At 43.9% G+C, this 27,820-nt stretch overlaps 1 protein-coding gene across 2 annotated transcripts in view; it reads right to left on the bottom strand.

Moving 5' to 3' along the window:
- EFCAB6 (EF-hand calcium binding domain 6) overlaps window positions 1–27,820 on the bottom strand; it is an 803,637-nt gene that overhangs the window by 222,898 nt on the left and 552,919 nt on the right. For both annotated transcript variants that reach the window (XM_078673866.1, XM_078673867.1), the window contains one exon: window positions 19,599–19,717. In XM_078673866.1, the coding sequence (XP_078529992.1) occupies window positions 19,599–19,717 (119 nt within the window). The remainder of the gene's footprint in view (window positions 1–19,598; window positions 19,718–27,820) is intronic.

The raw sequence follows: 27,820 nt of genomic DNA, 5'->3' as shown, positions 1-27,820 counted from the left end.
GCATGATTTCAGCTCTTCACTGGATGATCGTATGGCGGAAGCTGAAATGGTATGGCACACTGTGGCACCGTATGAGTTGGCAGGTCTGAGGAGGTACCCCAAGGCTCCTCTCAACAGATGCTGGAGGGCGCACTACTGGCCCCAAGCATTTTCCAAGGAGGCAAACAAATACACTTCGGGAGAGCCCCACAGGGCAAAGATACCCATGAATATGTCTTGTAGAAGATGCACGGATTGGCAAATTAGCATCAGCTCAGGCTGTCTGCTCTGAGATTCAGAGACCCCCACAAAGTGATTGGCTGTTACCCAGGTCCCTTGATGGTGTGCCCAGGACTATGGCCTCAATGTCTCATGACAAAGGAGTTGAGACCCTACTCCCTCCTGCTTGTTAATATACAACGTTGTGGTTGTATTGTCTCTAAAGAGCTGGACAGACCAACAGGGAATGTAGAAGTGGAAGGGCTTGAGTGCCCGCCAAATTGCCTGCAGCTCTAGCAGGTTGATATGAAGCACTTACTCCTCCAGAGACCAGAGGCCCCTGATCTCCAGATCCTACAGATGGGGTCCCCACCATAGAGTGGAGGCATCCATCAATACCGTGTCCATGGCTGGAGAGGAACAGAAAGAGATCCCTCAGAGAAAGGTCTTCTAGTTCCCCCACCAGACCACATCCGCTGCTGGCTCCACTAGGGTCAATTGAAGGGGAGCAAAGGTTTTGAGGTTGGGGCTGTGCTGCAGTCAGAAGGACCTCAATGAGTACATCAGTTTTAATGTCAAAGGAGGAGAGTGGTAATTCCAATATCTCCACTGCCTTCCTCTCCACCGTATGAAGGATGATACTTCTGCAACTCAGGCCACTGGCCCAAGTGATGCCTGCAAATTCAGCTATTTGATTGGAGGGCACTGGTCTGGCCCTTTTCTATCCCATACAGACTTAGGGGGTCAGACTTAGAGCCCAAAAGCTCATGGATTGTTTGGCCATAAGATATGGCTGTTTTGTGATGGTATGCCACTTCCTCCTAGAATCTTTGGGTCCCCCTCCTTGATCTATGTTTTTGCATTGGTTTGGGTACAGGGGGAAGAGGAAGCAGTGCTGGCAGTGCCAATTGGGTGCCAGAAGTGTTGAGGATGGTTGGGGCAGTGGTGTCAGCAGCCTGGGAGGTGGAGCACTCATTGTGTTGGTGATTGTGCCACTTATCTCTGAGCTGGAAGCGGTCTGACCGGCATTGGGCACTGGTAGTGTGGCTTAGAATAGTGTCTGAGCTGGAAGTGGCCTGACCGGCATTAGGCACCGGTAGTGTGGCTAAGAACAGTGTCGGAACAAAGTTACACTGGCTCCCTGTTCGGAGGCGGATAGATTTTAAAGCACTCTGCCTGGTCCACAAGTCCTTAGCTGGGTTGGGAGCATTAGATATGCAACAACTATTCACGAGGTACATGCCAATCCGAGCCCTGAGGTCTGCCTCTCAGGGGCTGGCGATGGTGTTGAAGTTCCATAGACAACGCTGGGGTGGGAAGGGCTTCTCCCTCCTGGCCGCGAGGCTCTGGAATTCACTGCCCTTGCACCTGAGACAAATCTCCAACCACATGAGGTTCAGGAAGGGGGTTAAGACCTGGCTTTTTACGCGATAGGACACTGGCCGGCACACACTCAGTTACCCTGCACAGCGCCAAGACACCTCGGCATTAGTGCACTCTAAAAATACCATCACTCACTCACATGGGCATGTCATATGGCTCCATGAGGCCCATAGGTGTGCTAGAGGGGGCAGCCAACCTAGCCAATATGCTGAACATGGCATTGAAAAACACCATTGGATTAGATTCTGGGGTCTCAAAGTCAAGTTAGGGTGATAATGGTGCCTGGGCTTGCCTGGGCAGAATGGGCTCAAGTGCCAGATCTGGGAGTGGCACCAGAGGGGAGTTTGCCAGCACAGTTGGATCTCATCCACTATGACCAACTCTGGCTCTGAGGATCAGGATCCTCTGAGAGTCAGAGGGTGCCGAGGCGACTAACCTTTTGACAAGTGTTTCTTATGTTTCATATGCTGTTTTCTCTTGCCAGAGGACTGTAAGGGAGATGACCTTGAGTGGGCCCAGGAGCGATGCCTGCCTCTTTTTTCTTTTTTCGTCAATGGCCCATGACTTGTACAGTTTTGCCTTCTGTTCCTTTATTGCCTTTGGGTTCGTGCTGAGGTACGACTCACAGGATTTGAAGTCATGGTCCAACACCAAACACCAGAGACAGATTAAGTGCAGGAGGGATATCAGTTCCTCACAGTCCCTAAAAGGCTTGAAGCCTGAATGCTGCACAGGAGACATCCCTAGCACTGCACTTGTTCAGGCCTTTTCTGAGGACAAACACATTCATTCTCTGAGGGAGAGCAAATTCCGGATGCACGTCAAAGGTGTGGAGAAAAAAGGAACTGGCATTGTTGCACTAATGTGCGTGCTATTTGGTTTTGATGATGTCACCAGGCATCACTTCAGGCATAATACAAAGCCAGCTCCCCCACCATGCATTGTAGAGCATTGAAGTTTCCAGATCCAGTCTGACGCATGGGATTATTGAACAGGTGAGGAATCTCCAGGTAGAAGTATCTATCAGAATCAGCTTTAAACTATATAATGTATTTGAAGTTTAAGGGAGGCTTCTGCATTTAATAGGAACACCCTTTTTTCAACTATTCCAATGGGGTATGTTTAAAGTCAAAGATTTCAGGGGTCTCAATACATCACAAGGAGGGCAAGCTCTTAGTACACAATATGATCAGCTATGTTTTTACCTAACAATAAACCTAGATCGGTAGCTGGGTATTGTGGTGCACACTGGCCCAAATTTTAAATCTTTGAAGTAGTACAATCTGCTTGTTGGTCAATATTAATAGTTAAGAAGGTATTATTATGGTGGGTGGGTGTTTCTTGGGAAGGAAATTCCACACAAAAATCCTCAAAGGAGACAAATGTCAATATAAAACACACTAATCCCTGAGCACTCCACAATTCTCTTAATGCTGTAATCACCAGTAGTTGACCAATTTAAAATTGATGAATTAACATTTATTGATTCTTGCACAGCACTAACTAACAAGTGTTTTGTAGCTTGATAATTCTTTTCCAACTGCCTTTGTCAGGGCTATTCTATGGTTAAATCCAAAATACTACTTTAAGATGTGGAGCACCAGATTCAGGGGTTGATACGTTATCACCTCAGGGTTTGAGTTCAGATGATGAGATGGCAATGCATTTATATTAGGAGGTGCTGTTATTTAGATGACAAAAAATACAGAGAAATACAACCTCGCAACAATTATTGTGACTAGGCAGTTATTGAGCAGGAAATGGAGAAGAAAAAGAGAAACACATACAAAAAGGGATATAAACAATAACTCATAATAAATTAAGAAAAAGAACCCTCACTCACCCTAGTGGTGACATGCTTCATCATGGGGTTCCCACTGGAGGAACCGAATGTCCCTCCAGTGTGCTTTAACGAGTTGCAGCGGAGCAGGTTATTGTGAAAAGCGTGAAGAAAGCCTCCCCCGCTAAGCCTATGAAGAGAGCACCTTAGTTACGTGCTATTCCTTGCCCCTGGAAATACTAGGGTGCAGAAACCGAGAAATTCCGGTATTCTAAACAATTTTTTACAAAACAAAAAATTTTTAACACACTATATATCCACTGGTTGGACACGCCTTAGCGAGCGCAGACCACCAGGGATATTCACTTTTTTGGTCCTGAAGAAAGCTCCATAAAGAATCCCAGACAGCTGAAACATGTCGACCTAATTCTTAACGGATATAAGTGGTCAAGAAAATTACCACTATCAATATCTAACACACTGCTTTTAAACAATATCAGCGGACCACCAAATAAAGTTGTTTTTGGTACTACTGATATTTTTTAATCCTCACCATCACTTGCACAGAACACATACCCATAAAAAGAAACAAACCTTTTTTTCACAATAACCTGCTCCGCTGCAACTCAGGCGTTGAAGCACACTGGAGTGACATTCGGTTCCTCCAGTGGGAACCCTATGATGAAGCATGTCACCACTAGGGTGAGTGAGGGTTCTTTTTCTTAATTTATCATGAGTTATTGTTTATATCCCTTTTTGTATGTGTTTCTCTTTTTCTTCTCCATTTCCTGCTCAATAACTGCCTAGTCACAATAATTGTTGCGAGGTTGTATTTCTCGGTATTTTTTGGTGTCTTGGGCTTTATTACTTTGACCACAGCACCGACAAGTCACTCTTTAGTTGTTTTTTGCATCTCATTATTGGGGATATAGGAGTGACCTCTTGTTTATCCTCACTCTCCTGTTGTTGATATATGCTGTTATTTAGATGTTTACTCCTTCTGTTTATTGTTTCATGAGTGTTTTTGCTTTGAATTATTTTTAATATCACTGCACTTGTGTTTCTTTTCACTTAGGTCCTTGTATTGTGCCTCAATGGGTGATAGTCACCCACCACTTATTGCACAAGAGTAGACACAGTTTCACAGATGCACCGGGAACTTTAAGATGAGGCAACATTCCCTTTACTTGATGAAGCTGGTGCTGCACGTCTGGAAATTATTGTTTACAGATATAGCACTCTCAGCTCTTGTTGTGGCTTTTATATCATAATTCAATACTGTATAATTTTGACAGCCTGAACTTTGCCCACATGGGCTGGATCTATTGATTGTTTATTTTATCATAATTTTTTTCAGTGTCTTGGCAACAATCCAGTAATGGTTATTTCACTCACCAATTGACTCTTGTCAGTATATGTTGCACGCGCTACATGTAACCATTTTTACAATTCGGGGAGAGTCTACTCTTTTCCATGCAACACCCTTCTTGGGATGGCACACTCTGTTGGGAAAACTGCATAACACACTCAACACTGATAGAGCATATGTGCTATCACTGCAGTCTAGGAATATGGCGGCTGCCGAGCCAATTATCCAACTGAAACTGCACGGCACCTATTAACTGGTACTGTGACTACATACAACATATACAGCTCAAGATGACTGGTACTAGCTTCTCAAATGGGGGACTCACAATATTATGTATTTACCGGGTTGTGCCATACAATTTGTTATGCATATGTATTTGTACAAAAATATGATTTTGCTCTGTTAATGTACAGGATGTGAATAAGAACATGATGACATGGTGACCACAAACCTCTAACCAAACCTCAACTTTGTAATACTTTCTGACCTGTACTGGTAACGGATGTTCTCCATACACAGGCTCATACCTTGTCATTAACTGCTTGAACTGTGAGCACACATTACTGTGTAAATGTCCTGGCTTGCAACATTTAGGATTATTTTATTCAAGTGTTTATTTTCTAAGTAGTAGCCTGCAGTGAATAATCAATATGAAGCATTACTGATATTGGACACTTAATGCTACTTTAAGTGGATGCCAAATGTTACATACATATGAAAGGCTTTAATTGTAACTGTGGGAGCCTAATTTCACTGTATTATATTGTACTAAATGCTGATATTATGCTACCATTGACATGTGAATATGAAATCAGGCATATACAAGGACATTGAGGTTATTGACCCGTCGTCTATGTATACTTTCACTAATTCACTATGTCGTGGTTACACTCCTGTTAACCGTGACAAAGGCCCGGCTGGGTCGAAACACGTCGGGAGAGCCTACTGAAAATAAATAGCATACTGTATCACCAAAGTGAGTCAGAACGTGTCTTCATTGTGTCCGACATGTTGCACTGCGGATTATGGGCTGCCAGACCGCCACATTAACTGCCTCAGGGTACCTGTATTGCGGCAAGTATAATATGTATATTGCCCTTGAGTTATGGGTTTTTGATTTCAGCAGGTTACCGGCACTGCATGGTTCTTGCGGAGAAGGGTATACGGGCATTTGCCCCGACGGTATTTTAAACCTTGTATTGCTGATGTTTTTTCTGTGATATGTCATGGGCACTTTCCCTTGATTTATGGGCTTTTAACTTCAGCAGGCATACCAGCACTGCATGACTCTTGTTGAGAAGGGTGTACGGGCATTTGTCCCTAACGGTATTTTAATCCAATTTAATTCATTTGGAGTACTTAGTTCAGTTAATTTTACCGACCTATGCCATGGATGGGCCGACTACATTGGAATATGCACAGGATTATTCTAACATTCGTTTCGGTCTCATGAGTAACCATAAACTGGCATTGTCCAGACAGTACACAAACTGCATCTTTACTCACCGTGAAGCCTGTGTATTGATTCTTGTGGTAACATTAGGACTATGTGAGTAATGGGAGATTCATGAATTGTATTTTTTAAAATTTCATTTATATTTTCACATTTGCACATTTTTGTAGCACATAGTCACTTTAGAATTTGCACATGAGCAGTGTATGAATCATGGGAATAATTATGTATGCCGATATGACAGCAAACATGTTAAGAAGTGAAGCATTTTGTCTATGTTCATGCTGCTCTGGTACATATTTTTCACTGTTGGCTGGGCTTACTTCGCCTTGACAAAGGCTCAAAGCCAAAACACGCTGGAGAGATATGAATCCCCGTAACTAATAAAAACTTATTGCACACGCTTCTTGAGTGGCCACTGGTTTCCGGGCTGGAGCTGGAAGGATATATATATATATATATATATATATATCTTACCTACTGGCGATAGCCAGTAGGTATATATAGTTAGGATTGTTTTCCATAGGGAAATCGCAACATTCTATTGGGAATATCTTTGGCGCCGGTTGAGGAATCTTCCTGAAATTTTCCTTAACTTTGCCTCGCGGCGCTCCGGTCCTTCCCTGAAAGTTTGGGGGGGATTCGTCAAGCGGGGGCCGAGATAAAAGGGGGTCCCAAAACGTGTGGCTCTGAGGATCAGGATCCTCTGAGAGTCAGAGGGTGCCGAGGCGACTAACCTTTTGACAAGTGTTTCTTATGTTTCATATGCTGTTTTCTCTTGCCAGAGGACTGTAAGGGAGATGACCTTGAGTGGGCCCAGGAGCGATGCCTGCCTCTTTTTTCGTCAATGGCCCATGACTTGTACAGTTTTGCCTTCTGTTCCTTTATTGCCTTTGGGTTCGTGCTGAGGTACGACTCACAGGATTTGAAGTCATGGTCCAACACCAAACACCAGAGACAGATTAAGTGCAGGAGGGATATCAGTTCCTCACAGTCCCTAAAAGGCTTGAAGCCTGAATGCTGGACAGGAGACATCCCTAGCACTGCACTTGTTCAGGCCTTTTCTGAGGACAAACACATACATTCTCTGAGGGAGAGCAAATTCCGGATGCACGTCAAAGGTGTGGAAAAAAAGGAACTGGCATTGTTGCACTAATGTGCGTGCTATTTGGTTTTGATGATGTCACCAGGCATCACTTCAGGCATAATACAAAGCCAGCTCCCCCGCCATGCATTGTAGAGCATTGAAGTTTCCAGATCCAGTCTGACGCATGGGATTATTGAACAGGTGAGGAATCTCCAGGTAGAAGTATCTATCAGAATCAGCTTTAAACTATATAATGTATTTGAAGTTTAAGGGAGGCTTCTGCATTTAATAGGAACACCCTTTTTTCAACTATTCCAATGGGGTATGTTTAAAGTCAAAGATTTCAGGGGTCTCAATACATCACAAGGAGGGCAAGCTCTTAGTACACAATATGATCAGCTATGTTTTTACCTAACAATAAACCTAGATCGGTAGCTGGGTATTGTGGTGCACACTGGCCAAAATTTTAAATCTTTGAAGTAGTACAATCTGCTTGTTGGTCAATATTAATAGTTAAGAAGGTATTATTATGGTGGGCGGGTGTTTCTTGGGAAGGAAATTCCACACAAAAATCCTCAAAGGAGACAAATGTCAATATAAAACACACTAATACCTGAGCACTCCACAATTCTCTTAATGCTGTAATCACCAGTAGTTGACCAATTTAAAATTGATGAATTAACATTTATTGATTCTTGCACAGCACTAACTAACAAGTGTTTTGTAGCTTGATAATTATTTTCCAACTGCCTTTGTCAGGGCTATTCTATGGTTAAATCCAAAATACTACTTTAAGATGTGGAGCACCAGATTCAGGGGTTGATACGTTATCACCTCAGGGTTTGAGTTCAGATGATGAGATGGCAATGCATTTATATTAGGAGGTGCTGTTATTTAGATGACAAAAAATACAGAGAAATACAACCTCGCAACAATTATTGTGACTAGGCAGTTATTGAGCAGGAAATGGAGAAGAAAAAGAGAAACACATACAAAAAGGGATATAAACAATAACTCATAATAAATTAAGAAAAAGAACCCTCACTCACCCTAGTGGTGACATGCTTCATCATGGGGTTCCCACTGGAGGAACCGAATGTCCCTCCAGTGTGCTTTAACGAGTTGCAGCGGAGCAGGTTATTGTGAAAAGCGTGAAGAAGGCCTCCCCCGCTAAGCCTATGAAGACAGCACCTTAGTTACGTGCTATTCCTTGCCCCTGGAAATACTAGGGTGTAGAAACCGAGAAATTCCGGTATTCTAATCAATTTTTTACAAAACAAAAAATTTTTAACACACTATATATCCACTGGTTGGACACGCCTTAGCGAGCGCAGACCACCAGGGATATTCACTTTTTTGGTCCTGAAGAAAGCTGCATAAAGAATCCCAGACAGCTGAAACATGTCGACCTAATTCTTAACGGATATAAGTGGTCAAGAAAATTACCACTATCAATATCTAACACACTGCTTTTAAACAATATCAGCGGACCACCAAATAAAGTTGTTTTTGGTACTACTGATATTTTTTAATCCTCACCATCACTTGCACAGAACACATACCCATAAAAAGAAACAAACCTTTTTTTCACAATAACCTGCTCCGCTGCAACTCAGGCGTTGAAGCACACTGGAGTGACATTCGGTTCCTCCAGTGGGAACCCTATGATGAAGCATGTCACCACTAGGGCGAGTGAGGGTTCTTTTTCTTAATTTATTATGAGTTATTGTTTATATCCCTTTTTGTATGTGTTTCTCTTTTTCTTCTCCATTTCCTGCTCAATAACTGCCTAGTCACAATAATTGTTGCGAGGTTGTATTTCTCGGTATTTTTTGGTGTCTTGGGCTTTATTACTTTGACCACAGCACCGACAAGTCACTCTTTAGTTGTTTTTTGCATCTCAATATTGGGGATATAGGAGTGACCTCTTGTTTATCCTCACTCTCCTGTTGTTGATATATGCTGTTATTTAGATGTTTACTCCTTCTGTTTATTGTTTCATGAGTGTTTTTGCTTTTAATTATTTTTAATATCACTGCACTTGTGTTTCTTTTCACTTAGGTCCTTGTATTGTGCCTCAATGGGTGATAGTCACCCACCACTTATTGCACAAGAGTAGACACAGTTTCACAGATGCACCGGGAACTTTAAGATGAGGCAACATTCCCTTTACTTGATGAAGCTGGTGCTGCACGTCTGGAAATTATTGTTTACAGATATAGCACTCTCAGCTCTTGTTGTGGCTTTTATATCATAATTCAATACTGTATAATTTTGACAGCCTGAACTTTGCCCACATGGGCTGGATCTATTGATTGTTTATTTTATCATAATTTTTTTCAGTGTCTTGGCAACAATCCAGTAATGGTTATTTCACTCACCAATTGACTCTTGTCAGTATATGTTGCACGCGCTACATGTAACCATTTTTACAATTCGGGGAGAGTCTACTCTTTTCCATGCAACACCCTTCTTGGGATGGCACACTCTGTTGGGAAAACTGCATAACACACTCAACACTGATAGAGCATATGTGCTATCACTGCAGTCTAGGAATATGGCGGCTGCCGAGCCAATTATCCAACTGAAACTGCACGGCACCTATTAACTGGTACTGTGACTACATACAACATATACAGCTCAAGATGACTGGTACTAGCTTCTCAAATGGGGGACTCACAATATTATGTATTTACCGGGTTGTGCCATACAATTTGTTATGCATATGTATTTGTACAAAAATATGATTTTGCTCTGTTAATGTACAGGATGTGAATAAGAACATGATGACATGGTGACCACAAACCTCTAACCAAACCTCAACTTTGTAATACTTTCTGACCTGTACTGGTAACGGATGTTCTCCATACACAGGCTCATACCTTGTCATTAACTGCTTGAACTGTGAGCACACATTACTGTGTAAATGTCCTGGCTTGCAACATTTAGGATTATTTTATTCAAGTGTTTATTTTCTAAGTAGTAGCCTGCAGTGAATAATCAATATGAAGCATTACTGATATTGGACACTTAATGCTACTTTAAGTGGATGCCAAATGTTACATACATATGAAAGGCTTTAATTGTAACTGTGGGAGCCTAATTTCACTGTATTATATTGTACTAAATGCTGATATTATGCTACCATTGACATGTGAATATGAAATCAGGCATATACAAGGACATTGAGGTTATTGACCCGTCGTCTATGTATACTTTCACTACTTCACTATGTCATGGTTACACTCCTGTTACCCGTGACAAAGGCCCGGCTGGGTCGAAACACGTCGGGAGAGCCTACTGAAAATAAATAGCATACTGTATCACCAAAGTGAGTCAGAACGTGTCTTCATTGTGTCCGACATGTTGCACTGCGGATTATGGGCTGCCAGACCGCCACATTAACTGCCTCAGGGTACCTGTATTGCGGCAAGTATAATATGTATATTGCCCTTGAGTTATGGGTTTTTGATTTCAGCAGGTTACCGGCACTGCATGGTTCTTGCGGAGAAGGGTATACGGGCATTTGCCCCGACGGTATTTTAAACCTTGTATTGCTGATGTTTTTTCTGTGATATGTCATGGGCACTTTCCCTTGATTTATGGGCTTTTAACTTCAGCAGGCATACCAGCACTGCATGACTCTTGTTGAGAAGGGTGTACGGGCATTTGTCCCTAACGGTATTTTAATCCAATTTAATTCATTTGGAGTACTTAGTTCAGTTAATTTTACCGACCTATGCCATGGATGGGCCGACTACATTGGAATATGCACAGGATTATTCTAACATTCGTTTCGGTCTCATGAGTAACCATAAACTGGCATTGTCCAGACAGTACACAAACTGCATCTTTACTCACCGTGAAGCCTGTGTATTGATTCTTGTGGTAACATTAGGACTATGTGAGTAATGGGAGATTCATGAATTGTATTTTTTAAAATTTCATTTATATTTTCACATTTGCACATTTTTGTAGCACATAGTCACTTTAGAATTTGCACATGAGCAGTGTATGAATCATGGGAATAATTATGTATGCCGATATGACAGCAAACATGTTAAGAAGTGAAGCATTTTGTCTATGTTCATGCTGCTCTGGTACATATTTTTCACTGTTGGCTGGGCTTACTTCGCCTTGACAAAGGCTCAAAGCCAAAACACGCTGGAGAGATATGAATCCCCGTAACTAATAAAAACTTATTGCACACGCTTCTTGAGTGGCCACTGGTTTCCGGGCTGGAGCTGGAAGGATATATATATATATATATATATATATATATATATATATATATATATATATATATATATATATATATATATATATATATATATATATATATATATATATATATTACCTACTGGCGATAGCCAGTAGGTATATATAGTTAGGATTGTTTTCCATAGGGAAATCGCAACATTCTATTGGGAATAACTTTGGCGCCGGTTGAGGAATCTTCCTGAAATTTTCCTTAACTTTGCCTCGCGGCGCTCCGGTCCTTCCCTGAAAGTTTGGGGGGGATTCGTCAAGCGGGGGCCGAGATAAAAGGGGGTCCCAAAACGTGTTTTCCCCATGTTAATTTCCATAGGGCGGTTGGACTCACTTTTAGCCCGAACGGCTGAATGGTTTTCCACCAAACTTGGCAAAATTGTAGGGACTGGTAGCCCGATGTGCCTTTGCTATGTCTCAAGATATGTGCTCCAGTGGTTTTTACGAAAATTATCTTTGAAAAATATATATTGGGCTACATTGGGCTATATATATGTTAGAGCCCAAATGTAGCCCAATGTAGCCCAATGTAGCCCAAAGATGGCCACCAGAGACAAAAAATAAACAAATGTAGCCCAAATATCAGCCAGATGTAGCCCAACTATAGCCCAATGACAGAATGTCCCAGAGTGTTCTAAAGAACAACTAGAGCGCTAACAGTCTTACTTATGACAAAAGTATGGCACACCTGAAGTCATCTTGATTGGAATAAAGTGTTAACACTTAAAACATTTAATTTGCAAAGGAACTAAATGAGCGGGTTCATTTTGCCATAGAAATTATGATTAGTGCTGAAGAAAGAAAAATTAGGGCACATTTTGAGTGACTTCTCAAATCCTCTTATATTTCATTGTCATTTGAGATGTCATCAGTGATGTCACTGACCATGTCATGAATGATCTAATATGTGACATCATCAGCAGTGGATTGCGGGTGCGCGAAATATAGTTAGTACAACTAACTATATAGGAGCAATTTCAATGGTTTTGTATGAGTAAAATGTCCAGCTAACTATAACACCACTAAAACTTATCGTTTTTTGAGTGAATTTCAAAGGTTTTTTAAAAGCTAATAACTAACTATATAACTCCTGAAACCTATGGTTTTTTCAGTGAATATATATATATATATATATATGTATATATACTTTGAAACGGCGTTACCTCTCGCGCTCTCAGAATCCACTGTCACAAAAATCACGTCCTGGGTGCAATCAAAGTGGGGGTTTATTGCAATTCATAAACCCGCCGTGACGCGTTTCGCCGGCGTTTCAGGAGTCTTGTTAATCCCTTCTACAGTGCCGATAAATCAAAGACTTTTTCGCGCACCTTTGTTTAAATTACTTGCCACAGTGGGCGTGGTCCTCACACGGCCTTCTGGTACTTGTGGTGCGCTAAATGTGACCCCAGGTGGGCTTGCTTTTCATTGTCTTCAAAATTAAAACACAATAGTTTATATATATATTAGCAGTCCGTCCCGACGTTGTCTGGGTATGAAATAGAATGTGTGTATTTGGCAAGGGCAATTTATTTTAAAATCTCGCGGTAGACAACATTTTTTGTTTCATTAGAATTGGGACGGAGAAGGCCCAGCTGCAGCCCTGGTTGATGTTAGCAGGCGTGTGTAATTGGTGTAGTGATCCGCCGCCTGAGCCCGGCTACAGCCCTGGTTGATGTTAGCAGGCGCGTGTAATGTCGTTGAATGAGAGAGTTATCAGCCGCGGGTAAATCCGTTTAATGAGAGAGTTGAGTGACAGCGAGTAGGAGAGGCTGCAGTAATTGTCCCTGCAGACACGCTCATTTGCGTGTTCCCCCGCTTGAGGCCCAGATGCAGGCCTGTTTGATGTTAGCAGGCGCGTGTTCCCCCGCTTGAGGCCCAGCGGCAGCACTGGTTGATGTTATCAGGCGCATGTAATTAGTGTACTGATCCGCTGCCTGAGCCCAGCTAGAGCCCTGGTTGATGTAGCAGGCGTGTGTAATTTCGTTGAATGAGAGAGTTCAGTAACAGCGCGCAGGAGAGGCTGCAGTAACGTTTCTTACCACGCCTTCAGCTAAACGCGTTTGTCACGCCCCCAGCACACGGCCACAGCAGATGATCTTCTGATTAATGTACGACCCACATAGCATGAAGGGCGGAATGTAGCACACGCCCCCAGCGTTTCTCACGCTCCAAGCGTGCCCCTTGATGCGGCGCAATTGCGTTCACGTGGCATGAAGGCCGGACACACGCCCCCAGCATTTCTCACGCCCCCAGCGTGCCCCTTGATGCTGCGCAGCAACGTAATTGGCGCTTGTATGTAAGACTCACATGGCATGAAGGGAGTACACACGCCCTGAGCATTTGTCACACCCACAGCCCACGATATGATGGCCGTACCACACGCCCCCTAGCGTTAGTCACGCCCCCAGCCCACGCCCACAGCACAACGCAGACACGCCCACAAGGGACTACTTTGCTGGCACGGTTCTTTTACCTTTTAAATGTATATGGTGGCCGTCTGCATAGCCTATGTCCTTCTGCTGCAACTGCCCTTTCCAATGCTGTATTGGGTGTTGTGATTGGTGCTGTGGTTACTGAGATTACCCGCCTCAAAGGTTTGGGCTCTCTCTTTATAATATTAGTATGGATTAGTATGGTTATATATATATATATCTGAAGAATAGCTGCTGGCCTTAGGTCTTAACTTTTGCCCAGGAGACAGTTTCAATTATGCACGCACACAAATAGATGTGTATTGTTACATCCGGAAATTGAAACTTAAAAAATTCTTTGCCCTAAAATCGTTTAAAGATGTAAGTGATACCAATGACATTCAGGAAGAAGAGACTGTGACAAGCCTGGTTGCTTCGGATATTCCGAATTTACTTTTGGTATACGATCTTGCTGATGAATCTGATGCGTCATCTAGCCCTGATGTGAATGTCGATTTAGCAACGCAGGAGCGTCTAAGGAAAATTAATCACGTCCAGGAAGGTGCTGGGATCAGCCCCTTCAAGTTCACATCAAGTTTCGTTCCACTTAAGCCTAAGGAGAGTATTGATGTTTTCCATGATATGGTTATTAATGATTTGAAGAAATTAAATCATACTGTTCATAAAAATAGAAAGGAGAGATATCTATTTTTTTAAGAAAAAGGCTTACAATGACTTGGTTAAGAAACTTGAAAGAAATCAGGATGTGGTAATAAAAAATCTGACAAGGGGGGCAATCTTGTATTGTGGCCTAGAAAAGACTATATAACAGAAGCACAACGGCAGCTTAATGATGTAAACTGCTATGTAAAATCAAGTGCTAAGGAGTATGACAAAGCCAAAATTGTATTGCAGAAACAACTGGCACTATGGAAGAGACAGGGCCTTATCTCTATGGAAGAACACAAATTTATGTTTAATGAGTTTCCGGTACTGCCGATTTTATATCCGATACCTAAAATTCATTAAAAAAATTCCCAATTCCTTTGAGACCGATTATATCTTCCATTAATAGTCTGGGGGAACATGTAGGCCAGTATATAGATTTTTTCCTACAGAGCTTGGTAAAGGGGTTGCCAAGCTATGTGAAGGACACTGGCGATTTCTTACAGAAAATAGACAAATTACAATGGTCTAATGATTTGCTTCTTATCACTCTTGATATAGAGGCATTATACACGAGTATAGATCATCAACAGGGCATGGCTTCGGTAAAACATTTTTTGGAGACCAGATCAAGTACCCTATATGAACACAATAAAGTTGTGTTAGAACTCATTAAATGGTGCCTAGATAATAACTATTTCCTGTTTGACAAAGATATATACAGACAGGTGAGAGGTGTGGCGATGGGGGCCTGCTTCTCCCCCAGTTACGCATGCTTGCATGTAGACTGGTGGGAGGAGCGGGTCCTCAAAAAAGTATCAGGCACACATTGTGTCGTATTTACGATACATAGATGATGTGTTCATTTTGTGGAAGGGGAGTGAAGAGGAGGCTTGTAGCTTCATAGATAAGATCAATAATAACATTTTTAATTTAAAATTCACTTCCCATATTCACAGAAGTGAAATAGAATTCCTGGATGTTAAGGTATTTGTCGAGAACAACAACATTGAAAGCACCCTTTATAGGAAACCAACCTCTGGAAATATCACCCTACATGCGACCAGCTCTCATCCAAAACATCTCATTGCTAGCATCCCTTATGGAGAAATCCTAAGGTTAAAACGTATATGCAGCAGTGAAGATGAATTCAATAAATGTCAGGTTGAGCTGATTGGCAGACTTAAAGCAAGGGGATATTCACCAAAAATCCTGAAAGATGCGATAGACAAGGCTAAGATGAGATCTAGAAGTAGCCTATTTGACCCCGAAGTGAATATTTCACAGGTCCCTGATACCGTGACTGCCTATAAGACTAGTAACACTCCTAGATTGATTACTACATATAATAGGGAGGAACGCCAGATAAGGACAATATTGAAGAAGCATTGTCCGATAGTGCTCACTGATAACGTCCTCCGTGGTAGGGTAGTAGAAAACCCATTATTACTTTCAGGAGGAGCAGCACTATGGGCTCTGTTCTAGATCGGGTGACGCCGGAATTAAAGCAGGTCACCACATGGCTAACACCTATGAAGGGTTTTAAAAAGTGTGCCACTTGTCGTGCTTGCAAATTTGGGTGCAATATAACCACATACTCCACACCGTTCAGTCCAACACCTATATCGATTCGGGGAACCTACAACTGCAAAACCGAATGTGCTGTATATGTCCTGACGTGCACTTGTGGGCTTAACTACGTTGGTAGTACAAAGCTACAGGTGCACGTCAGGATTTTGCAGCATATTAGGGCCATTCTCCACAGTGATGCAGCGTATCCTGTGGCGGGACATTTTAAAAGAGCGCACGGTAATAATATCAACTGCCTGTCTTATTACGTACTGGATACTGTTGCCAAACAAAGAAGGGGTGCCAACAGGGAACAACAGTTACTGCAGTTGGAAACAAAGTATATTCTTGAGCTCGATTGTAAATGGCCTAATGGTTTGAATACGACAGAGGACATGCGCAATTTTTTTTATAAAAAGTGTTGAGGCGCTGATGTCTTAGGATTCCTGCATCTATTACATTGTACAGTGTAAATATTAGATTGAGTAGCAGCTTTGCTGAAATGTATCAATTTCCGGGTTATATTAACTATATAATATTGTTCTCTTTTCCCTCAGATTTGATTTTTAATGAACCTAATTTTTTGTATGGTTGTATATTTTTGATATTGGTGGTTTTAACGAACATCATGTCCGTCTTGGACAACAGAATTTTCTATTACTTAGTGATAGTTTCAGAACAATATACCAATATTAGGAAGATTGGAAAATCAAATTATGAATTGAATACGTTGTCTATACCAGCACTTTATATTTATATATGCACTTTTTTGCACAATACACACTCACTTTTGTATTACTAAAAAATGTTTTTCTAGAAATAACTGTAAAAATAAATTTTTCTCACATAATTGACGCGCAGGTCTTCATCTTTTGATATGATTGAATTCGGATTTATCCGGTATTATTTTATTACAGACAATATGACGGTAGAATTGTAGGCAATCTTGGATTTATCCAATGAGAGTGGTGAAAAAATGATTGTTTATTTTTACACAAACATTATGACATTTATGCACTTTACATGTTTTATATTCTTAATAACATGTGTAATATGTTGCAATCCTGCCTACTGAATATGGAACTACAAAACTACTTTTGTGGCACAGCCAGTCTTTTGTCTACACATATTACCACGTGACCTGTGAGGTCAGACAAGGGGAGTGGTTGCTGATACTTTAAATGGTAGATGGCGTTTTCACCATTTTACACGTGAACAAGGGCTTTAGGCAGACCCTCCAGGATATAGCGATTTCGCGATTTGCCGCGAAATCGGCACTTTAGTAAAAATGCCGCGATTTTTACAAAAGTGCCCGCGAAATCGGCACTTTTTGTAGAAATCGCGGCATTTTTACAAAAGCCGCCTATATCCTGGGGGGGTCTGACTTACGTTGTTTATTGGGGCGGGCGGGAAGGACACAGAAGCCCGAAAGAATAACATTCCGGGCTTAATGGGGCATTAGCAGCTCACTGCGACGGGCTTTGAAGTGCCCCACCCGCGTCTGGCTCCCCGCTGGAGACCCTCCCGGTGACTGGGGCGAGCCCCCGCCGTCTCCCCTGGAGCCGAGGGTCGATATGGGAAAGAATAGAAAGGGTGATTGTTCGCTGACCTGTGTGAGGAAGGATGAACCTCTGGGAGCCGGTGGATTTGTGTTTCAAAGGCAGAGACCCCACAGCACCTCAGACGTACAAACAGGGCACGGAGGCAGGGGGCAGCCAGGCCCCGTCACGTGCTGATGGTTTCTGCCCTTCATTTGGGGAGAAGCGCCCCCCCCCTCCTCCTCCGGCTAATTTCTAGAGCTGGTTTATTTCGGGCTTTTCTTTTTTCTTGCTCTAGTTCTGCAAGACCCCGGGGTCTCTCTCCGGAGGATGCGAGCGGCAGTTACCATCAGCTTCCTGCACGGAGGACCACAGACAGGAGGGAGAGAGAAAGAGGGGGTGGAGGCACATGTGGGGGGAGAAGAAAGGGGTAAAAGAAAGGGAGAGTGGCTGGGTTTAGAAGGAAAGGGTAGGGGTGAAAGAAAATGGGAGGATAAAGGTGAAAGGTGGAGCGCAAAGGTAAAGAGGGGGAGCAAGAATGAAACCTGAGGGTATGGGGCAGGTGAGACGAGAAAGAAGGGGTGAAAGAGAGGGGGAGTGAGCAAAGAAGTCAGAGGTGGGAAAGAGGTAAAGGGTAGTAGGGGGTGAGAGAAACTGGGCGAATGAAAGTGAAAGGTGGAGAAAAGTAGAGAGGAGTGAGCGGGAGAGAAAGAGGGAGGGTGAATGCGCGAGAAAGGGCGAGAGAGGAAGGGGAAGAAAGACAGTGTCTAGAAGAACGAAAGTATGAGAGCTACAGAGAGAAGAGAGGGTGAGGTAGGGAGAGAGGGCGACAAGAGAGAACTAGAGAGATCCAAAGATGGAAAGAGAGAGGGACGGGGGAGAAGAGACTGGGCTGAGAGAGATATCGATAAGAAGAGAAAGATGTGTGTGAGAGAGAGGATGAGTGAATGAGACACAGAAAGGAGGGGGCATGAGAAACAGAAAGCTGAATGGGACAGTGGAAAGAGTGAAACAGGAAGGAAGATAGAGGAGCTAAAAGCGGCAAAACACAACTAAGAGAGGGAGAATTGGGAGGCAGAAAGAGTGTAAGGAAGGGCGGGTGACGGATAGGGTCACTGGAGGCCGCTTTATCAAGGTCCAGGGCCAAATGAAATGCCGCACAATTGCCGCTAAATTTCCATATTTGTGCCGCTAAATTTCCATTTTTGTGCCGCTAAATTTGCTAATCCATGCCGCTATATCCTGGGGGGTCTGTTTAGGGCTTGAAACGCATGTGTGTTTGGGTCTCTCTAAATAAAGAAGATTTACTGCCCAGAAGAAACTACAGAGGTCTGTATCTCTTTCCTTGCCTAAACCGCCGTGTGTGGTATTTGGAAGTGGTTTGAGTGTTCAGGATATATATATATATATATATATACACACATAAATAAATATATATATTGATAAATGCCGTAGTGGTTCCGTCATACAACTGAATAAACGGAGTAGCCAGACGTACAACACATGTTTCCAAACACTAATATCACTGTGATATGCTTCTCAACGATTCAAGGATTTCAATTCTGACTGTTTTCCAAACGAAGCATTTTGCTTCACAGCTTAGCTATGATTTTGTGCTGCAGATCCAACTGTACTGGAACCTGGGGATCTGAGGGGTCCGTGGTACCCCAATTATGGCTGCCTTTTATTATCAAACCAAGAGGAAAAGCCCAATTTGCTGTGCTTGTGCTTGCTTTAAGGTCTTTGGTACTCTGGCTATGCCACATAACATGTATTATGTTGGAATGTCAGATTCTAATAGTAAGGAAGCATTTTGCAGCCTGCTGCTTCCACTTTTAAGTAACACTCATTAAAATAATACTAGTCGTAACTTACCTTGTCCAAAGTTTTTCAAATTCATTTGGTGCAATAGGAAGTGCAAATGTGTAAAACAGGTTCCTCACATCCTTTTTCTGCACAATGGCATTTCCTTTATTATCAATTTCACGGAAATTCTGGAATACAAAAAACAACTCTAAATAGTATTTCACAATGTTGAAATAAAAGTGCCCTTTATTATATGCCGATTATGGTGGCTTAGAAGAGATCGAGGATTTTGTTGTGGAGTGGTTTCAAATGAACCAGCAACTATATTGCTTGACCTTATGGAAAATATCGGGAATGCATCGTTATTGACTGCAATTATGCGAAAATGAAGACACCATGACAACCAAATGCAATGCCCATGTACCACATGAATACATCTTGTCAAAAGGAAAAATATAACGAACATTAAGTAATTTTTCAATACTTTAAAACAGCAATATTTCATCAATTGTAAAAGGGATAGAGTTGACTTTAGGAAATTGGTAATAGTTAAAAATCTGGTTTAGGGTAAGAAAGGAGTTGAGGTTATGGAAAGAGAAATGGTTAAAGTTAAGGTTAGGGTACGTGGGAGGGTTTGTGTTGGACTTGGTCCTCTCTCTGCAGGGTCACCCTCAAGCCTTTTTGTTTTTTAAGACATCATTTATTGGTTTTAATTGGTTAAAAGTAATAAGTACAGAATACAAAAAGCCATCTTTGATCATGTGACAAATATGAGCGGTCAGTACAGCTCGTGATATAGAACGATACAGGATTATCACACCCAAATTCAACCCCTCCACTTTCATGGGGTAGGACTTCAGGTTTCATTATCTGCAAAGTCATTATCAACAGTTGAAGAGGCGCCTGCATGCTTTCGGCGTCCATATATTTGGCCGGAAGGTAAGAAGGTCCACAAAGTCCCAAGCCCTCCCCAGTCTTATCATTCTGTCTACATTTTCGGAATCGTACCTCCTCTGCCACAGACCATTCTGCCACATCAGTCGCCCACTTATCTATGCTGAGGGGGGCCTGGGCCATCCAAGTAATGGAAACCCTCCTTTTGGGCAGAAGCAGTAACAAGTGTAGGAACTTAAACTCTATTTTCCTGCCCTGCCGTTGTCGGATATCACCCAACAGACAAACAACAGAGTCCATCGAGATCGACACCTTCACCACAGCCGCCACTCGCATCACCACAGTCAACCAGAAAGCATAAACCACGTGACAATCCCAGGCCAAGTGAAAAATGAAGCCACAGGGGCTGAACATCTAGGACAGGTGTTGGGTTTACTAGATTCGATTTTGTGTAGGAACAAGGGTGTGACATATGTACAATGTAGAAAATGAAGGTGGGTAAGTTTAAACATGACATTTCTGGAGAAGGACTGGACCAACGTGCATACCCTATTCCACTGTTCATCCTCTAATGGGGTGCCCAGGTCTCTGTCCCAGGCCACCTGAGCGGGTACGGAACACGCACACAGCCGGCTGTCATGGCTCTGTAGAAATGAGAGACTAAGTGGTGACACCCACCCAGCTCCAGCAATCCCCTGAAAGTGAGCAACATGACTGGTCCCGCCAGGAATGTGGGCCATATATCCCTGGCTTGGCTGCCATACCAGCACGGGCTAAGAATTGCCTGGTCCCTACTTCATAACAATCTTGTGCTTTGACAAAGGATAAGAACTCCTCATTAGGGTATAAATCTCAGAGGGTCTCAAAGCCTCCCTCTCTCCAGGCAGTCACACCCACTGATTCTACGAGAACTCGGAATACAGGCAGCTCCCAGAAACTAAAGTTCCTGGCAAAAGATGCCCTCCCCAGTACTACTTTAAGAGTCCTTTCCCACAATGGGGCTATGTACTTGATAAGGTATGGCACCGTAGAAGAATCAGGACCACTCGCCATCAAGAGCTGAGGAATTGCTTGGACACGTGCATCGTTTATCAGGAGTGATTTCGCCCAGTTACTCCCCTCTGCAAGTCAGTGTGCTGCATGCTGGATCTGTGAAGCCAAGTAGTACCATTCCAGGTTGGGGACCGCCAGTCCCACTCCACTTTAGGGAGGACAAGGAGATTACTCGCTACTCTTCTTCTACCACGCACCCATATCAAGGTAGTAAGGAGGGAGTGCAATCTCCAAAAGACAGAGATGGGAAGGGTGTCAAGCGACTGTTGCATCGTGTAGAGGCAATGTGGTAGAAACACCATTTTGGCAACAGCCACTCGTCCTATAATAGATAAGGGGAGAGTAGTCTAGAAGCAGACGGTGGAGCGCAGGCCCCCCTAAGCCCCCTAAATGTTACACTGCATGCGTTTTTGTATTCTATGTGCCACTGTGACTCCCAGATAATGGAACTGATCAGTTTCCAGGGTATGGGCAACTCTCGGACGGTGGAAGTATAATGATTTTCTATGGCTGGCCTTACGACCGGAAAGCTCCACAAAGGCATCCAAGTGGTGTAATAAAAGAGGGAGGGCCATCCGTGGGGCCGAAACATAAAAGAGAGTGTCATCCATTTAAAGGGACACCTGATGGTTAACTACCCCCACCTTCATACCCCAATCAGCCAAATCCTGTCGAATCTGGATGGCTAGGCTCATGAAACTTTCCACCGTCCATGGGGTTGAGCACAGGCGGCCAACTTTCACTTTTGCTGTGGGATCAGTATATGAGTACCCAGACCATTAAGTTCACACCAAACCTCATAGACCCCAAAAATCTTCATAAGGTAATGCCAATCAACTATATCAAAGAGTTTGGCAATGTCGGTAGAGACAATTAACAGTTCCTTCAGCTCTACCCTCCACTTCATTCAAAACATGCATCAATCTCCGCATGTTCACAGTAGTTTTACTTCCAGGAAGGAAACCGCATTGGTCATCGTTGATTAACTGGGAATTTACCGGACCCAGTCTGAGGGCCAGTGCTTTGCAGAGTACTTCGTGTCTTTATGAATCATCGTAAGAGGAAGGTAGGCTGATGTGTCGGATGCACTAGAGCCAGGTTTCAAGACCATAGAGATGCAGCCCTCCCGCATAGAAGGGAGCAGCACTCCAGTGTCCCTGGCCTCCTGATACACCTCTAGCAGCTGCTGCTTGAGCACTAGAGCAAAGTCTTGATAAAATTCAGAAGGGAAGCGGTCACTGCCAGGTGTCTTCCCATGAGTAAGGGTGACAAGTGCAGTACGGACTTCCTACAAGGTAAGAGGAGCATCCAGTTCCTGGGCCACATCGTCCCCTACACGCAGAAGTGGCAGAGCATCCCAAGAAAGCAGCAAGTCGGGTCGAGTGGCTGCATACTACTGTACACCTGCTCCAAATGGTGGTCCTAAAAATGTCTACTATGCCCTCCTGGGTGTACACGTCTCGGCCCGGAGAAGACATAAGGTGAAGAATGGGAAGGTAAGCTGTCTCACAGCACTGTATCCAGGCTAAGAGTTGCCCGTACCTGTCTCCCTACATGTGGAGTAAGTAACTGCTGATAAGATTTCAAAGTATATTTCTCCAACCTATCTCGGACAGACATCACCAGCCTCTGAGCTGATACCTGGGCTGATTCATCCCCCCTGCACCTCTCCTCATCATCTGGAGGGAGCTGTTGAATACACGCCAGCTCCTCCTCCCTCTGTATGAGCTCTGCCTACAACACGTGCCTTCTTCTACATGAGAGCTAATGCAGCCGTCATGGTCTCCCATTCAGTTGCCCTACTATGCATGGAGGTCAAGTTTTTTTGTTTCTTTAAACAGATTTTATTGGCATTTGGTTTATAAGCATTTCCATTATCACATTGTCAGAATATATACATACATTCACAGGTTATACTACAGTTATCTTTCTATTCTGTTGTAGCAATAACTCATAGGAACAATTTAATAAGCCGAAGCTCAACTCCGCCCCCCGCCCCCAATCAGTCGCTTATTTACTGTTTATTATCTTCGGCAATGTATGCTCACATCTTTCGATTTATGCCTTGCTCTTATCTGGGGTGTGTGTGGGGCAGGGAAGTTCTTGTGCCAGCCTTAATATCTTACTCTCTTGGGGCTCACATCTTGTTGTCCCTTCCCGGCACTGGTGGATCTGATTGGATTTCTGCTGTATCGTCGAGGTCTGATGCCCGTATGTCATCTAGCAGTCTCCCCCAGGTTCTTGCAGTTTCTAGGTTCCCTATGCCTCACCCTGCAGGATTCTGTATTCTGCATTTGCCCACTTCTCTAAATCTCTTTTCCAGATCCCTATTCTTGCCCCGCTTGGTACCTTCCAGTTCTTCACACTTTCTCGCTTTGCTAATACATATGCTAGGTCCTGAAACATCCCAGGAACTTTCGTCTTGGCCGTGTGTGGGACCCAACTCAGTATGCAGTGCCCCAGTGTGTGTGGTACCTCTTTGTCTATGACACTTTCAACTACATTTAACACCTCTTCCCAGAAGCCCCTCAGTCCTGGACAGTCTCAAAACATGTGCAGAACATGAGTCTCTTTTTCCCCGCAACACGGGCAGGCCGCGTCTTCCGCCTGGAAGTACCGTCTGATTTGTGTTGGTGTAAGGTATGCTCTATGCAGAACATAATAGTTTATGAGCTTAAACCGCGCATTTCTTTCGACAATGGTTTCCCAGTGCTTTTCTGTAATCGGTACCCCCAGGTCCTCCTCCCATTGTAGTCTCAGGTGCTCCATGGGCTTCTGGACATCTCCCCTGATTGCTTTATAAATGCAGGAGACCGTCTTGATTCTGCCTGCCGACAGAGCCACGGATCTGCAACAGTCCAGTGCCCTGGGTTCTATTGATCCAGTGCCCCGATGTTTCTTGAATGCCACAGTGAGTGTCTATGCATCAGGAAATGTCCCTGTAGGAGGTCAAACCCCTCCCGGAATTCCTCAAATGGACGCATCTGAGATTCTCTAAAGAGGTCCCCAACTACTGTTGCCCCGCTTCCTTCCAGTCGTCTAGCCCTGTCCAATTTCCTCCATGCAGTAAATATTGGAGCATTTCCATGGGTATGTCTGGGCAGTAGGGAATTTTGCATCCAGCTCTCTGGAGCCATCTCGCCCATTACTGCATTATTATTTTCTCCTCTTCCATTCCCCTGTGCAGCCTTTGCTTTAGCCTTAGCGGGATTCTCGCCAAGTCTGGGTCTTCTGGGTTAAATGGGAAACGTGTCCTTTCCGGGTTTCTACTGTCCGCCAGCCACCTCATGAACCATTGGAGCTGCGCTGCGAGGTAATATGCCTCAAGATCAGGAACTGCTAGACCCCCTCCTCCTACCCCGCCGTCGCTGTGGAGCACTGCATCGTGGCCAGGGCCAATCGTCTGCAGCCTGCTCCCCAGATAAATGTTATTACTTGAGAGATCAGATACCGAAATGTCATGCCCGGGATCCATATCCGGAGTGTCCCAAAGATGTATAACAAATGCAGGAGCGCCACCATTTTCAGTAAGGCCACCCTGCCTGCCACTGACAGCAGCAGTGAACCCCAGAAGTCCATGGAAGAGCGGAGGGATCTTATCCCCTTGCCTACATTGTCTTCCTCCAAGTCTGCAGTTCTGTGGTATATTGTCACCCCCAGGTAATCTAGGCAGGTGGGTTCCCATTGTAGGCCACCCAGGCCCTCCAGAGGACGTCTGTCGGGTGTCATGGGGAGTAGCCTACATTTTTGCCAGTTCACCTTCAGTCCAGAGAGATGGCCGCATTCTTTTAACATATTTTTGTCCCCATCTAGGTCCCTCTCTGTGTCTTGGTGAAAGAGGAGCAGGTCATCTGCATACAACGCAATGTGGTGGTGGGTCTCTTTTATCGTCAGCCCTATGTAATACCACTCCATCTGAGCACGGCATGCCAGTGGCTCCATGGCCAGGGCAAATAACAAAGGGGGCAGTGGGCATCTCTGCCTTGTTCCTCTCTCCACCCTCTGGTTCTGGGATATAACTTTTCCCATACACACTTTGGCTCTTGGGTCTGCATACAGTAGCTTCACCCATCCCACAAAGCCCTCACCTAGGCCTATCCATTCTAGAACTTGGTACAGGTATTGCCACTCCAGACTGTCAAACGCTTTTTCTATATCCACTGCAAATACTGCAGGGCCATCTTTGGAGTAGTCCTCCGCTCTCGGTATAGCCACGAGGCATCTGATATTAATGGCAGTGTTTCTATGGGGGGTGAAACCCCCTTGGTCCGCGTGGACAAGCTTGGTCATATGTGGTAACATTCTGGTCGCTAGTATCTTGCTCAATATTTTATAGTCCATGTTCAACATGATCAGCGGCCTATAAGCTGTCCTGTCGTGGCTGGCTTTCTGGGTTTAAGGATTGAGACTATTAGAGCTTCCCTAGGGGTGGTTGGTAGCATTTGCAGGTTCTCTCCCCACCTCGTACATCGTGACCAACCTAAGGGCTAGCTTCGTCACATATGTCGAGTAGAATTCGGCAGGTAGCCCGTCCGTTCCTGGTGTTTTATTGTGTGCCATATGTTTGATGGCTGCTTTCACCTCTTGCAAGGAGATGGCCTCTCCCAGATCCTCTGCTTCCACAGGCTATAGTCGAGGTAATGTCAACTGTTCTAAATACTCTCCTATTGTCTCATCCCTGCACTGGAAGGCTCCACGGTACAGCCTGGTGTGGTACAGGGCAAACATGGGTATACATACAAAAAACAGAAGAGGGACCCTGAACCAGACCCCAAGAGAAGGATACAGGAGGGGAACAACCCACCAGGGAAGTAATCATAAGCAACAACATGAAAGGGAGGTTCCCAAAAATAGAGCGGACCAGTAAGTTCCGAAATTAACAATTGCCCACAGAAAAGCTGATATTCTTTTAAATTATTTTATTTTCATTTTTACTTATAAAAAGTTCATAATTTCAGTAAATCACACAACATATATATAATGGATATAGAGTTAGCCCAGAACTCAAAGAAACATTAAAAACATTTCTGTAAACTCATTCATTCATGCAAAAAAACATACCAATCATACTCATACAACAAAACATTCATGTAAATATCGACAACTACACAAAAAACAACCAGACTCTCATCAGTCAGACAGAAGAAAGCGCCGACGCGCGTTTCGGAAATGCCACAGTGGGGAACTCCATCAGGGCGCCAGTCATTTAATTTGTAGCGGCCGTCCAGGTCCTTCAAGACTTTCAAAGTAAGTGGAGGAATCCCAATTACAGAACTTTCTGGGCAAACAGCTTCTCAGTCCAGCAAATCAATAGTGAAAGGCTAGGCAGAGTCCAACTAGACACCGGTGGTCACAGAGAGGAAATAGTTTGCACAAAATATGTGTCTCTGGGTAGATAGCTGATTAATAGTGTAGGAAAATGGGAGAGCCTTGCGGTCCCGGTCTCGGGAAATAAGATACCAAAAGAGTAGTAAATACATATGTAGCGATATCCTATAGTTTCTCGGTAGTTCGTTTTAAAATGTAGCACGAACAGCGGCCGCTTCCGTTCCTTAGTAGCGTGTTGCAGAATATCTGTATATTTAAAGCCTTTCCTAAAGTCTCTTGCTAGTTTAGAATTACGGTGTTTGCAGGATCTGTCCGCTTCAATAAGTTAGTTTCCCCACAAAGTTTTCCATTCTGTTAATTGTGATGGATTCCACGACCCCTATGATGCGGAGGTTATTGCGCCCAAAGTGAACATTATTTAGAGTGTACATCTTTTTGTTTTCGGATCTGAAGGAATTTGTCCATGCAGAGCAGGTGTTCATCGGCTGCTGCTTGAGTGTCATTCACATCATAGACGTGTGCCTCAAGGTGGTCCAGGTGGTCTTCGTGTTTGTCCACTCTCTCCTTCATTCAGTCGAGGGAGCTGGTGAGGAAATCAATCTTGGCATCATTGATGCCCAGACTGCCCCGACTGTTTTTAACACTGTGCAAATTTCTTTTAGGTCAGGATCCTGTAGAGTGGCATCATGGGGCAGCTGGGGCGGTCGTCATTGACTTTATCTGGCTCAATGTGACGCGTCTGCCATTTTCCCTCAAAGGTGAGCTTGGACTGGCACGGCTCTGGCTTCCTCATTGCTCGGCAGTCCATGGGGCAGGTGATCGCCAAAGCTCAGTGTCCCACCTGGGCCACCCCACTTAGCGAGGCTGAGGGGCTGGGCACCCAGAGCACCCCAATCGGGACGTCAAAGCCAAGGTGAAAAACACTGGGCATCTCCGCTCAGCCACTGAGAACGTCGCTACCTCAATAGAGGTTTAGTAGTTGTCACAGCCCTCGCCCCCCACCCCCACTGGAGCCG

The sequence above is a fragment of the Lissotriton helveticus genome, chromosome 1_1, assembly GCF_964261635.1.
Source record: "Lissotriton helveticus chromosome 1_1, aLisHel1.1, whole genome shotgun sequence".
Taxonomy (NCBI): domain Eukaryota; kingdom Metazoa; phylum Chordata; class Amphibia; order Caudata; family Salamandridae; genus Lissotriton; species Lissotriton helveticus.
The sequence above is the reverse complement of the archived record's forward strand: the minus strand, read 5'-3'. Positions and strand labels throughout refer to the sequence as shown.